This window comes from Hyalella azteca, unplaced genomic scaffold (genome assembly GCF_000764305.2).
Source record: "Hyalella azteca isolate HAZT.00-mixed unplaced genomic scaffold, Hazt_2.0.2 contig6708, whole genome shotgun sequence".
NCBI lineage: Eukaryota > Metazoa > Arthropoda > Malacostraca > Amphipoda > Hyalellidae > Hyalella > Hyalella azteca.
The window spans coordinates 43,670-56,836 of record NW_025936861.1 but is presented as its reverse complement, the minus strand read 5'-3'; the positions used below and the strand labels follow the sequence as shown (position 1 = coordinate 56,836).

The 13,167-nt window shown below is 42.6% G+C and overlaps 1 protein-coding gene across 2 annotated transcripts; it reads right to left on the bottom strand.

Annotated features, from left to right (window-relative positions):
* Positions 1–7,596: 7,596 nt before the first annotated feature.
* LOC108666918 (tripartite motif-containing protein 65) lies at positions 7,597–13,043 on the bottom strand. 2 transcript variants are annotated; one of them, XM_018153880.2, is made up of 5 exons: positions 11,941–13,043; positions 11,420–11,739; positions 10,928–11,079; positions 9,920–10,103; positions 7,597–8,411 (listed from the first exon to the last, which is right to left on the bottom strand). In XM_018153880.2, exons 1-5 carry the CDS (start codon positions 12,661–12,663, stop codon positions 8,192–8,194), a joined length of 1,599 nt encoding a protein of 532 aa, XP_018009369.1. In that variant the 5' UTR covers positions 12,664–13,043; the 3' UTR covers positions 7,597–8,191. The 2 variants fall into 2 exon arrangements, with proteins under 2 accessions (XP_018009369.1, XP_047736931.1); XM_047880975.1 differs by having other exon boundaries at positions 10,928–11,052.
* Positions 13,044–13,167: the final 124 nt, after the last annotated feature.

The following is a 13,167-nucleotide window of genomic DNA, read 5'->3' as shown; positions in this document are numbered from 1 at the left end:
AACTCCAAGATCTTTTTCCACGCAAGACTTCTCAATCATAACCCTCTTGTTGCAACCCTGTCACACTGGCCTGTCTTCTCATGCTGTTCATTGTTCTTGCCGAGGTAAAGTACTTTACACCTGTCAGCATTGAAACGCAGTTGCCACGTATCAGCCCAGTCAACTAAACTATCAAGCTCATTTTGCAGTTGCATTTTATTTGACGCATCCTTAACGGTATTATAAACTATTGTGTCATCGGCATACATGAAGCACATGCTTGCGGCTTGACACTACTTCTGGTACTGGTAGATCGTTTATGAAAGCGACAAAGGGAGCGCAGCCGTGCACCACCAATTTTGTGCACCAATAAGCCCTGAATCGAACGCCTTGGATCTCTCCGGACCTACACCAATCAGCCGTGCACCACTCTGCTTTGTCCTCTTCCGGCCTTGACCACCACCTGCCGTGCACCACCAGGCGGCGGATCGAATATGACTTCCGGGCATCGTTAAATTACGTAATTTTACGTTCACCACATCTGAGGTTAGGTTCCAGATAGCATAGTTCTGTTCCAAAATTTATCGTCCTTCGACAAGTGGCCGTTTGACTGAGGGCTGGTTCGACCCACGGCCTAGATACGGACGGCTTGAAGTGTTGAAGGCTACGTTCCGGAAGGCAGGAATCATGATGGTCCATTACATCCAGGGCAGTGGTGGTCTTCGGCAGGCTACCCGCGACAAACAAAACAGGCCCAAGAACGCTTCCTTGCGGTACGCCACTGCGCACAGTTACCCAGTCTGAATTACGGTTGCGTTAATGCTGACACGTTATCTTCTGCCTACTAGGAAATTCCTGATCCATTCACCATTGGAGTAAATTTCCCTCTATTCCCAAAGAATTAACTTTACGTAACAGTCGCTCATGCGGAACACTATCGTATTCATATCGTAACACTATCATGCGGAACACTATCGTATCGTAACACTATCATGCGGAAAATTCAGAACAGATTCCAATATCAGCATCTTCAACAATTCCTCTTCATGTTCTTTCATCACTACCAGTTCCACGGTGGAAGGTAACCAGTGAAAGTTTGAAGAATTTCTCTAGAGGTGTTTCTTCTTCCACCTTGCTACAACCAACATCCATTGAAAATTTGACAGCAGATGTGACCTCTCGAATTATAGACGCTGCATCTGCCTGCATCCCCCAAACCACCGGAAAGCAATCAAGGCGACTGACTTCTCCCTGGTGGGATGAAGCTTGTGGAGAGGCAATTAGGAACAGGCGACATGCTCGAAGAACTCTGGAAAGACATCCAACACAGGCTAACCTAATAGAATACAAGCGTTGTCAGGCTGTAGCCCGTAATGTTGTCTTGAAGCATAAGCGTGCCTACAAGCAGGAATTCCTTTCCAAAATTACATATACCACTACTATTGGAGTGGCATGGAGGAAGATACGGTTAATGCGCTCCCATTACACCATGCCTGCCTACCCTGTAGTGGATGGTGGAAACTTGCTGCATACCACTCTTGCCAAAGCAAATTTATTTTGTCGCACTTTTCAGGACTCTGGGCAGAGTGGTCAAATACGGGCCCCAGCAAACTTACATAATCTGATTGTTAGTAGCTGGGCTGATGGCGGTGACTATAACTCACCATTCACTAGTGAAGAGCTGACCAAAGCCATGAGCCGGATGAGGATGACCTCGCCAGGTGGAGATGACATCCATAATAGCTTCCTGAAAGCCTTAAGTTCTGAGCACCATGGATCTATTTTGGCTTTGTTTAATCAAAGCTTCCAACTTGGTATCCTCCCTACTTCTTGGAAGGAGGGAGTAGTTCTTCCAATCCTGAAACCTGGCAAAGATCCTTCACTTCCTTCATCCTACCGGCCAATAACACTGCTGTCATGTCTTGGAAAGCTGCTGGAACGGTTGGTAGCTGCTCGCCTAGAGTACATTGTTGATCGCATGGAGCTCCTGTCAGCAAGTCAGTGTGGGTTTCGACGACAACAGGGAACAATGGATGTCCTCATTAGACTGGAGAGTCATATACCTGTCTCTTATACACATCTAGATGTGTATAAGAGACAGGTGTTGTCTGCTGAACTGATTGCAGTTCTGCAGGCCCTGAGGCTCATTGAAATTGACTCTTTCCCTGAATGGGTCATCTGTTCTGACTCTCTTGTAGCTTTGCGGCTATTACAATCACCCACTGGCACTTGTTGTAATCTTGTCCATGGCATCCGTGAGCTGCTATTACGGCTGAATGATTCAAAGTCTGTACATTTGCAGTGGGTCAAGGCCCACACAGGCATTGTTGGTAATGAACGTGCTGATGCTGCTGCCAAACTGGGGCATCATCTGCATCACTCTGCCTTATTCCCTCTACCTTGCTCGGATGCCCTTGCTATGCTTCGGTCATGCTTCCTTAGTTTTTGGGAGTTGGATTGGGTCTCTGCGGTGGCTACAGATGGACGGGGCTATCATCTTGCTTCCATTCGCTCAGGGTTGTCTCCAGTGCCATGGATTGCTTGTCACCCTCGCCGTATTTCAGTAGTCTTAACACGCCTTCGTCTGGGACATGTTGGGGTTCGTTCTTACCTCCATCGTTTTGGGATGGCTGACACTCCCATGTGCCTGCACTGTGGGGTAGAAGAAACAATTGAACACTTCCTCCTGATATGTGCCCTATATGATCATGAGAGACAGGTGATGGTGTCAAGCATCAATGCCCTGGGAGTCCCTCACATTTCTGTGCGTGTGCTACTCGGTGGAGGCAATTACCCCAGAAGAGTTCAGCACTCCATAGTGCGAGCAACTGCTGCGTATCTCACACAAACTGGTCGTCTAACTACCTTATAGCCAATGAAGAATACTGGACCTAATGACAATTTCCCTCTCATCGCTACACATCATGAGAAACCAACGACAACGTGGAGAGCATGCACCAATGGAAAGAGGAATTAAATTGAAAATGAAAGATGAAGAAATGTTTTAAATAATCATTGCTGAGTCCAGGTGTTACAAGCGGTCGACGCATGACTTCTTCTTCACCTCCAAACCGGCATCAATCAATCAATGACCACAGACACCACAATAGCCCAACGCATATTTACCAATGCATTCTACGTGTACAATTAAAATCACAGCTTTACAGTGTTCCTGTTCTGAATGCGTCGAGAAAGACCACGCTTACACATAATGCACTAACACTGCCAGGAAATGTCTGAACTAACACAACGACCACCGCATAACTTGTAGCAAACTGTCCATACCGCAGTCAGAAAATAAAACACAAACAACAGAAATGGAGTGAGACAATAAAAAAAAAGACACGTGGAGCTCACGCCGACATTGCTAAGCAAGCAATGTAGCAAAGCAAAGTGCCTCCAATACAGCCTGACACTGACAAACGCGACTACTGGAATTACCGCCATAATACTGGAAGCCCATATTGCCAGCCTCTCCCGCAAAGAGGAATTCGGCATCTTATTCTCCAAATCCTTATAAACCAACTACGACATGGACGCGACGATACCCGAAACTTGGAAAAAGTTTTAACTTCTATAATCAACCGACCTTCATAGTTAGTCGTCACCATATCATTTTTAGGAAAAATAATCTAACAAAATCGGATGTAAATAGTAACAGTGCGCAACATTTTTATTTTTTGTTATTTAGTCTGAAAAGTAGAATAATATAAATAAATATCCACCACATTCTTATTACCCACCCGCTTAAAGCAAGGCCCTAACGGGGTCCAATCCAACCCCAATCACCTACAACCCACTATCATGCGCAAGCGCTTTCTTCATTTCCTACTGCCTTTTTCATTTCTTTCTCTTCTTTCTGTCCCCNTTTTCGCCCCCCCCCCCCCCCAATGCACCATCCCTTGCACTCTTCCACTATTTCCTTAGTGGTACCGCAACAAAATCCTGCATGGCAACGAATGCTCCACGACATAGCAACTGCTTGAACAACGGAAAGGTTGAGGCAGTACTCGTGAGGTTCGCCTTTATGAAGTAAAATGATTCGCCTTGGTCCAGGTCGTTTCGAAGTGAGGCGGTTGTTATTTAAAACATGATAAATTTTAAGTTATCAAGTTATGGTAATATATGCATTGAGCAAATATATGTATTTTAAATATTCTAGTTAAAATTTCATAAATGTGTGGAGGCGTACAGAATTGCTGTGCAGTAGTATTCAGGAAAGCCATGTACGATAAAGTTATCGGCACTGGCATAAGCGTTGGTAAGAGACAACAGCCTCCTTGACAGGGTACTTGATGGTCTTTGCTTCCTCCTTTGGGGCTTTAATTGAAAGAATATTCACCAGCAGCCGATAATCTTCTTATGGGTATCGTCGATCATGAACATTGGCAAGGTTCGCTTGTGAGACTTCCGGCCTAAATGAGCAGGTAAGAGCCTCGGCCATTTTCGTAGTTTTGTACTCGTTGGTCTAAAATATATTAGGAATGATTACGGTATCAAGTCCTAAAAATGGACGTGTAGCATTTTTTGCAGTTATCTTAACTTTAAATTACGTAGAAGTTTGAGCAGTTCTATTTGATCGCAACGTGCTGGTTCGATCTGGTCTCTGGAAAAATTTCATATTTCCACAGCGGTTGATTATGAATTTGAAATTTTGTTGAATCAACAATTTCCAAATTTTAGATAGTTTATTTGTTGTTTTGCGATTTGTAGATTTTATAAATTCCTGCAAAGAAGCACTGACGATAGGCTTAGTTTCTTAGAATAGACGGTGATTCTGCTTTTTGACGCTTAAACCAATTAATATAAGAAAATCATAGTGCTGAAAACTCCCTGAATGAACTGAATTTCCTATCAGGATTTGAACTTTGAGAGTAGTAAGGAATGAATAACTCGCTACGCGACACCTAAATATTGAGATTACAAGTAGTAGGTGGTATTTGAAGAAATGAGATAATCTGCTGAAGTAATTATTTCTGAAGTAGCAGAGAGATGCGACTAAAATCAAGTGACAGCTAGGGCGCTATCTTAACCGCGTCAAGAATTCGCAAATAAATTTATTCGTGATCTTCAAGGTATTGGTTAAAAAATCAACCTAGAATAGGAGTTTTGGGTGGAAGTATCATTAATTTTCATGCAAATATAAATGCTATAATATATATTTAATCAGATACGGTGATGGACTGCGCGGTTAGTAACCCAAACCGATGCAGTAGGTGAAGACTACGCGACTCGTAGGTTAAGCCTACGAACGAAGATGGAGGAATGTGAAGACACCATCACTTGAAGATTACGTCGTTTCAAGACGGGTTATTCTAACACAGAATGTCTACTGATGGAATGTAAAGTACGGGTTTCATTTTTGGTGTTAATCAACGTGAAATTTTCGTGAGTAACGCGAGTATATCGTTGCTTGCTGGCGCCGCTACCACCAAGCTCGTTTACGCGGGAGCCGCTGTCAACAAGCTCGTTTACACGGACGGGACTTGCGACTTTTGGTCTTGAGAAACTGCTTCTTGAGACTAGACGACTGTCCGATTTCCTTCCCTTCTGGGTCTTTTTCTTTTTTTCCATGTATGACGGAAATTCGCTCTAAAGGAATGGAATCTCTCTTAACAAAGACTTAATTAAACTCTGAGTTCACTTCGTTTTCTTAAGCCTTCGTTTTCTGGAAGCAATTGCCTAACTTGCGCTCTATCATTCAGTTACCACCAGCGGCCTACAGGTGGCAGTGATCGCAGCCTCTTGACTGCCGTTATAACCGCAGAGATGGTAAGAGCCTTGCCACAACAATCGTCAATAAACGCATCGTCAGCAGCAACAGCTCTCTGCTTCCGAAGCAGTGCCCTCGGGAATCCCGAACCATACAAGATTGCATTTTCGTACAAAGAAAGCAGCTTAAGAGTACTTTCTCTGGCGAGGTCAGAGATGACTGACCGCTTTGTGGACTTCAACTTAGGGGATATCGCTCTCCTCCGTTTAGCTCAAATGAGTTTTCTCTTCCACCAGCTAGTTCTATAACGAGTTAATGTTGTAGCCCCGCGCGCGATCCCGGCGTCACTGGTCCCGCCGTGGTTGGAGCCAATGTACAACCACAGCTGGGCCTCTCACAAAGGTCCACGGTATTAAGTGATTTTGATTTGTCAGGATAGTCGAAGAGGTGGGGCACGTCATCCTGGGAGAGATGACAGTAGCTGCTAATATTGCTTGATTATGCTATGTAGCTGCATAGGAGTATGCAGTGACCGGAGCAAAGTTGTGCTAAAGACCGTTTTGCTCATCTCGATCGGAAGTGACTGTTTAGACTTGACTATTGTTGGGATTGGAGGACGTCAGCCGTTGAGCAGCACCGAAGTATAGCAAGAGTCGATGGCAGCTCGGGCAGCATTAAAGTAGAGGATGTTAATGGCTGTTTTAAGGCTTACACTGTTGATATTGGTTGGAGTACTGGCTGAACAACAATAATAAATTTGGTGTATTGTGTATTTTATGTGGCGAGGTTGTTGAACCGGTCTCGTGAGTTGATGACAGGCATGTTGTGGATTGTGGCATCGCAGAAGTATTGGGCGAGGAGGTCTGTGTGTTGTTGAAAGATGCGCATTTTGATGTTCGGAATCTAGACGCTGCTCGGCAGATAAGTTGTGGCAACCTGCTATTGAGCGGCGTTTTCAGATATGATTGGTGTAGGTGGAATAGGTTATATAAGTCTAGATTGGGCAAGCATAGTCAATCTTGGGCCTCTGGGCTCTGTATTTTTATAATGAGTTTAATTCATCACGCAAAAATCTTAGCAGCTCTTTCTTGCGAGTTTCTTCCCTTCCGGGGCTGAGGGCTGTGTGAAAAGATAACAAAGCACTCTTTTTCCAGCAGATTTTTACTTCCTACGGCACAAAGTGCAGGTCGTCTGCATTCCTGACAGTACTGTGTCCTGAACGCTTTATCGACGAATAGACCTCTTAATATTGGACAAATTCACGCAACTGGTGCAAATGAAATCTTGTCTGCTGGAATTCGGCGTCCGGGATAATTTTCGAAATGAATCTTCGTAATGGGACTGTCGGGGCCCATTCGATAAATAAATGATATATAAATCATAGTGGCCCCAGACATTCACTTGTGATCGAGTTGTAATATCTATTGCCATTTAGAAAGATGAATAAAAACTGAATCAATGAACAAAAAATTAATTGAAACAATCTGTCAATGAATAAGAAAAACAATAAATAAACATAACAAAACCGTGCGCTTTCTTTAGGCCGACTAACTATTTTCAATAATGATCGAAGCAAGTTCCTATATCGGAGACTTTCTGCACATACAAAAACGAAAACAAAATTAGAACTAATGAAATAAATAAACTAATAAATGCAGAAATATAGCACGGCTGGCATGATACAAGAATAAATATAACTACAAAAATGCACTAAAAGATCAATAAAACTTCACTTATAAACACCAGGGCACTGTCAACACCGAAAATAAGCACGACTAAAAGAACCACGTACCTCTGTGGTGGAATCGCACAAACGAATGACGAGATATCGGATTCCTACGCGAGGTCACGTCAGTGGTGACTAAAAACCTAAAAGATAAATTTCTAATCTAATATTTACAATAACATACGTCCCCTTACAGGACAAAACAAGAAATTTCTGGGAACCCAACCCTTTATCAAATTAAGTTGAATGACTCATGGTTGAATCAATAGATGAAATATGCTTTGGCTCAATGATTCTTTACAAGCATACGTATGTCGTCCGTACGTCTTGAATACCTGAAAATTTTGTATGGAATAATCGGTTTGTAGGTATGCCAAAGTGTCTCAATTATTTCCCTACCCACCAGACATTTCAAGTAGAATCAATGTTGAATTGAACGTTGTTTAAATGAATAAACGTCGATTCAATGTTGCTTTAACATCACTTGTCTGGTGGGTAAAAAGTAAATTAATGAGCTCAAACTGCTGTTCGTAATGCTGCTCAAACTGTTCGTAATGAGCTCAAACAGCGAGTGAGACATTTTTATTTTTGAAACCAAAACATTGGAATGCAAGAAAATGGCTATTTCTCTATTTTTACAAATTAAATCAAATTTTTTTGAATTTGTTACATATGAATTTGTAGCACCTACATATGTAGAGGGGAATGAATAATGGAATAAGATGTATACATTCCTATAGCAGTATAGCTTATCGGGTAACACCATTTTATTTTCAACGCAATATTCTAGGTGCGCGAGGAAGAATTGCGTTCCACGACAGTTCAATTTTCGCGCCAGCAGCTTTGTCTTGTAGGAGTTTCTTGGTGAAGTCATCACAATCGGCCGTCTGATACCAAACATTGGACGTCAGGCGGTTGTCGTCGACCCAGGAAATGACACGGAGAGCTTCCAAAGCAGTGAACTGGCAGTCGACGAGATACAGCCCTGCAATTCTGAAAAAGAGGAAATTAGTCATGAAATAGAATAGCGGTGACAACGTTTATCAAGCCTTGGCCCATTAGACCCATTGCTGATTCTGAACACAGCAGAATTTTTACAGTTTGCCATAGGTTTCGAAGATACAAGTCACTGCTAATATTTTGCTGTACTTAACCGCCTGGCCACCTCACCGGTTTTGGCCAGAACTGTCGCAGGTAGCTGTGTGAACGAATCCAAAACTCACAGCTCTAATGCTCTGAACTGTATGTAACCTCTTCGCCACCCACGTGTTATGTACTTGTGCGATAATGACTTCGCGTGTCACTAAAGCACGCACAATACCCATGGAAAAGTTGCCTACCAGCATCATCACTAATTACAGTTAGCATTGCCGAAATACCGACTCACGCTGCCTCCACTGCTTTCGGCACAGGCTGGGCGCCATTGTACCGGCGAGCTTTGTGCGGCTGCATATGCCGGCAGGGTCGGCTGCCGGCATATGCAGTCCGATCATGAAAACGGCTCTGGTCATCGCCAGCGCAAGACTTGAACGCAGGCAGTGGAGATGAATAAAACCTTATACAGACACTCAATAATTGAATATTGAAGATGCATTGTGCAAAGGAGTTTGGAGTAGTCGATATTCATTGAGCCACGCCGTTGGCCGGCGGGTCGCGAAATAACGACCACGCTAAGCTCCGAGACTCTTACAACTACGATTCCTGCATCCTAGCGTCCACAATCTACGAGTAACGGCCACAATTCTGCCATATTCTTTAGGCACGGCTATCATCAAAATTACGGCTGCGCCTTGGCCGTGAGACAACGCAGAGGCAATGATACTTTCAGCGATCATAAAGTCGGCAATCGTACCATTCAAGTATTATTTATCATAGGTACGGTTATTACTTAGCACGGTCAGGTCACGGTAAGAACACGTGAAATGATATATAAGGAAAAAATTTTTTGCACATTTTCACGGTAATTCTCTTGTAACATCAATGCTAAATTATATGCACTGACATAAAACGTTATCAGTTTATAATTCCCCTACTGTTTTACAAAATCAACATTTTTCGTGGGCATAACTTGCGTTTTTTTACTAGTTATATCTCTAAGCAATTCTTTGTACGGGCGTAATGTCGTGCCTGTACCGCTCACTGACGTTGCAGTTGAGCCACAGCCCGGCTGTGGTGTCAGTTCGGCGCTAAGACGGCCGCTAATAACGACCCTAAAGTGATCTTTGCGGCGCTACCGTGGCGCCGCTGCGGCGTTCACGCGGCCGGAGATTCACTACATGCAGCCGGTGATGCCGACGCCACTATTGCACTCTGTATGAGCTTTTCAACATTTTGAGAACTTGTAAGTATTCAACGCTCAGTAAAATCCGGCTCCGAAACTCCAAAATAATGTATCTATAACAGAAATAGAAGATAAATTTGCTTGGCTACTGGGTATGTTACTTTCGCAGTTATCGATATTTTTATTTTTACAACAATTTCTCTTTATTCATTGTGCTTACCTGCGTGACTTGTCTTGTGACTTGGACAGCGAACGAGGTACAAGAGAATCAACGACGTGCATCAGCCACGGCACATCGCCGTCGTTGAGCTGGACGAAGTGCAGGAATACACAGCATTTGGCGAGCAGCTGCGGCGAGATGGCGTCCAGCCCTTGGCGCCCCACTTGCTCGCTCACGGCGATATCTGGCCATGCATTCCAGTCTGGATTACATTGAATATAATAGCCAATGCGCTGCTCATGATAATTTTAAGCAGTGATTTAATATTGTATTGATCTTCATATTATTAATACCATTGGCCTATTTCTTCAACGCCGACACTTCTATTCTATATGTTGGCTTTTATCACAATTCAAACAAGAATTGAAAATAAAGGCCACTCGAACTATACAAGTATACTCATGGTTTATACAAGGTTCCAGAAGGATTACTAGAATTTGAAACAAGAACCAACACCAGGGGCCACAGCTTTAAAGGAAAAAACTACGTTGTAACACATCCATGCGACAACATTTCTTCTTGCTTCGAGTCACCGACATGTGGAACAGCCTCCCTGAAGATATTGTTGACGCTACGAGTATGAACGCGTTCAAGAACAGACTAGACAAGGCCATGCAGGAGCATATGTTTAGTCTTGAAATGCCTCGTATCCTACGGAACAACTGAAATCTATAAACTATTTTAAACCTACCGTCCGTGAAAAGATTTGATCAAAAGGCCTGTCTTGTCAAGAAAAATACAGGAATCGGCGACAGGCCTAGTCTTCAATGCAGAAGATACTATACTTTACTATAAATTCTTATATATTTATTGATAGTTTTGGAGACCAGCCTCGGAGATCTACAAGTGTAATAAATAGAAAAGATGTCTATTGATCATACTTGTATACACGACATTTTTGAACTGACGATGGAGCTGCATGGCTTTCGAAACGTCTTCAACAGAAATAGGTGGATTTTCATGACATTTGATTTGGAATTTTCCAACATTGAAGGAAATAAAACTCACGAAACGAATGGCACTGGGAGTCCACTACTGCATTGACGATCGACATGTCCGTGGCGTGATCGATCCTCAGTCCAAGGCAGAACATTTTCCTGGACGCGAGCTTGAGCACCATGTCCTGTGATATCCTGCCATAGAACGTCTGCAATTTGTTCCTGAAAGTACACTAGCGTACAGATAACAGTTTTTGAGAATGAGATGCAATCCATTAGAAAATGATTTGTTTTAAATATGTAAAATTGCATGCAACAGATCTGAAAGCGTGCGCGGTAGCTTCAATACGCTAGTAAAAGTACTTTATGGAACTTTCACAATAAAATGACCCGGAATTTCCAACTAAAATGACCACAGCGAAAATTCCGATTCCGAGAGTCATCGGTCTAAAGTTAAACGAAAATTTAGAACGAGGTAGAAAATTAATAAAAACAATTCATTATCTTAGGAATTCATATTTTGGCGGTGAAATTATTGAACCTACTACATAATTCATCGCACCTTTCCTTACTACGAATGAAAGGTCGAAGCAGGTCGTCATTCAGTTGGGGCTGTTCGTAGTAAGTCTGCCAGAACGATCCTCGCAGCTGCAGATCAATTTTGTCACAAACTTGAGCCACGCACGCCAATAGAGCGGGCATAGAAGAAATCGGTTCACGCGGGGCATCTCTCACAACAACGTTAGAGGGTTTGTTGCTTGTGGTCCAGAGAGTTAGTAGTGCTCGATGCGAGTCTTCTTCATTTGCGATGTTCCATTCTTTGTCATTCATCATGAGCTGTTGTTCTACTTGAAGGGACTTCAGGCCAGTAACGTCAATGTTCTGAAAGGTTGGGACATGATTTTTTCTCAGTTTAAAAATCCTAGCAACTTTAAATTAAATCCGGTTCTAAGAATTTGTGGCTACATTGAAAAAATTTTCCACATTTATACTGAAATAGTTGAAAAAATATACTCTTTTAATTTTTGGCTGAACTTATATTAGAAATTTAACATGCATTAGCTGAGATTCTTTCTGCGTTACCCGCAATATGTTGAGCACGTTGCGTTGCACGACATTCTTCACGACGATGAGATGTTCCTGCTCGTCGATTGGCTTGCAGGTTCTCGATGTTATCATTAAATGTGTCCAATTTTTTTCTTCAACGGTCTTTGGGCTTCTAGTTGATGTCTTCTTTTGTAGAATATCTAAATCTTGTTCGATCTGAATTTTTTTCGAATTGAGATAATCCCTTTGATTTTCGATGCGTGCTATAAGTTCCGTTAAATCAGAAAGGTTAGCGTCACATGCCGATGTCAAGCTCGCTACAAGAGACTTCTGTGTTGTCAACTTATTAATCAGAAAATCTCTTGACGGGAAAAATTGAGAGTCCAATTTCACAGCTTCTTCCTTCAGTAAGAGATTGTGGCCATTGTGCATTCCTAGAGCGCATTGCTTGCAGGCAACCTGCTTGCAAGTTTTGCACCAATACAGAAATTGAAATTCATGTTCATGACATTTGGCCTCATTTGAAATAGCTTCTGTTTTCATGCTTGTTTTTGGTATGAGCGTATAACAAACCGGAAGGTCGCCTATGTCCCCAGAAAAGTTTCTTCTGCAAGACGGACAACTATTGTTTTGGTTCTCTGCCAAGGTGTCCACACACTCGTAGCAGAAGGCATGTCCACAAGGCAACATCAGAGGCTTGTGGTCCTCTGAATCAAAATCACCGATGCACACTTCACAAACGGGAGAATTATTCGCCATTTCAATACAAATATACTATTAGTATTAGTTATATGTCAACTTGAATATAAATGTCCCTTTCTAAGGTCAAACGAATTTTTTCGACCGGGTTGCCTCTAAAATGAAATCGAAATTCACACGGAACTGATATATTTCACTTGCGACTTTTAAACTATGCTCAGGCAATTAAAAAAATAGCCTCAGACTCCACAACATGGCACTATTTATCCTGCAATAACTCACTTTCTAAGTTATTTACTCGCACAAAATTAATACAGATCGTTTAAATTGAGACATCCAGGTATACACAATTCTTGGTTTCGCAATTTTAAAGCATTCCAGTTTTTTGATGTAACATACAACAGTTTTTTCCTACGTCCATATACTTGTTAGCCCGACAGCATGTGCGTATCGAATGGCTGCGGGAGTCGTGGCTTGGTTATTCGAGCAGGCGTATGCCGATATAGCGCGAGTTGCCAGGAAACGGTCCCTTGTTGCTACCAACACATTGTTCGAACGAACGAA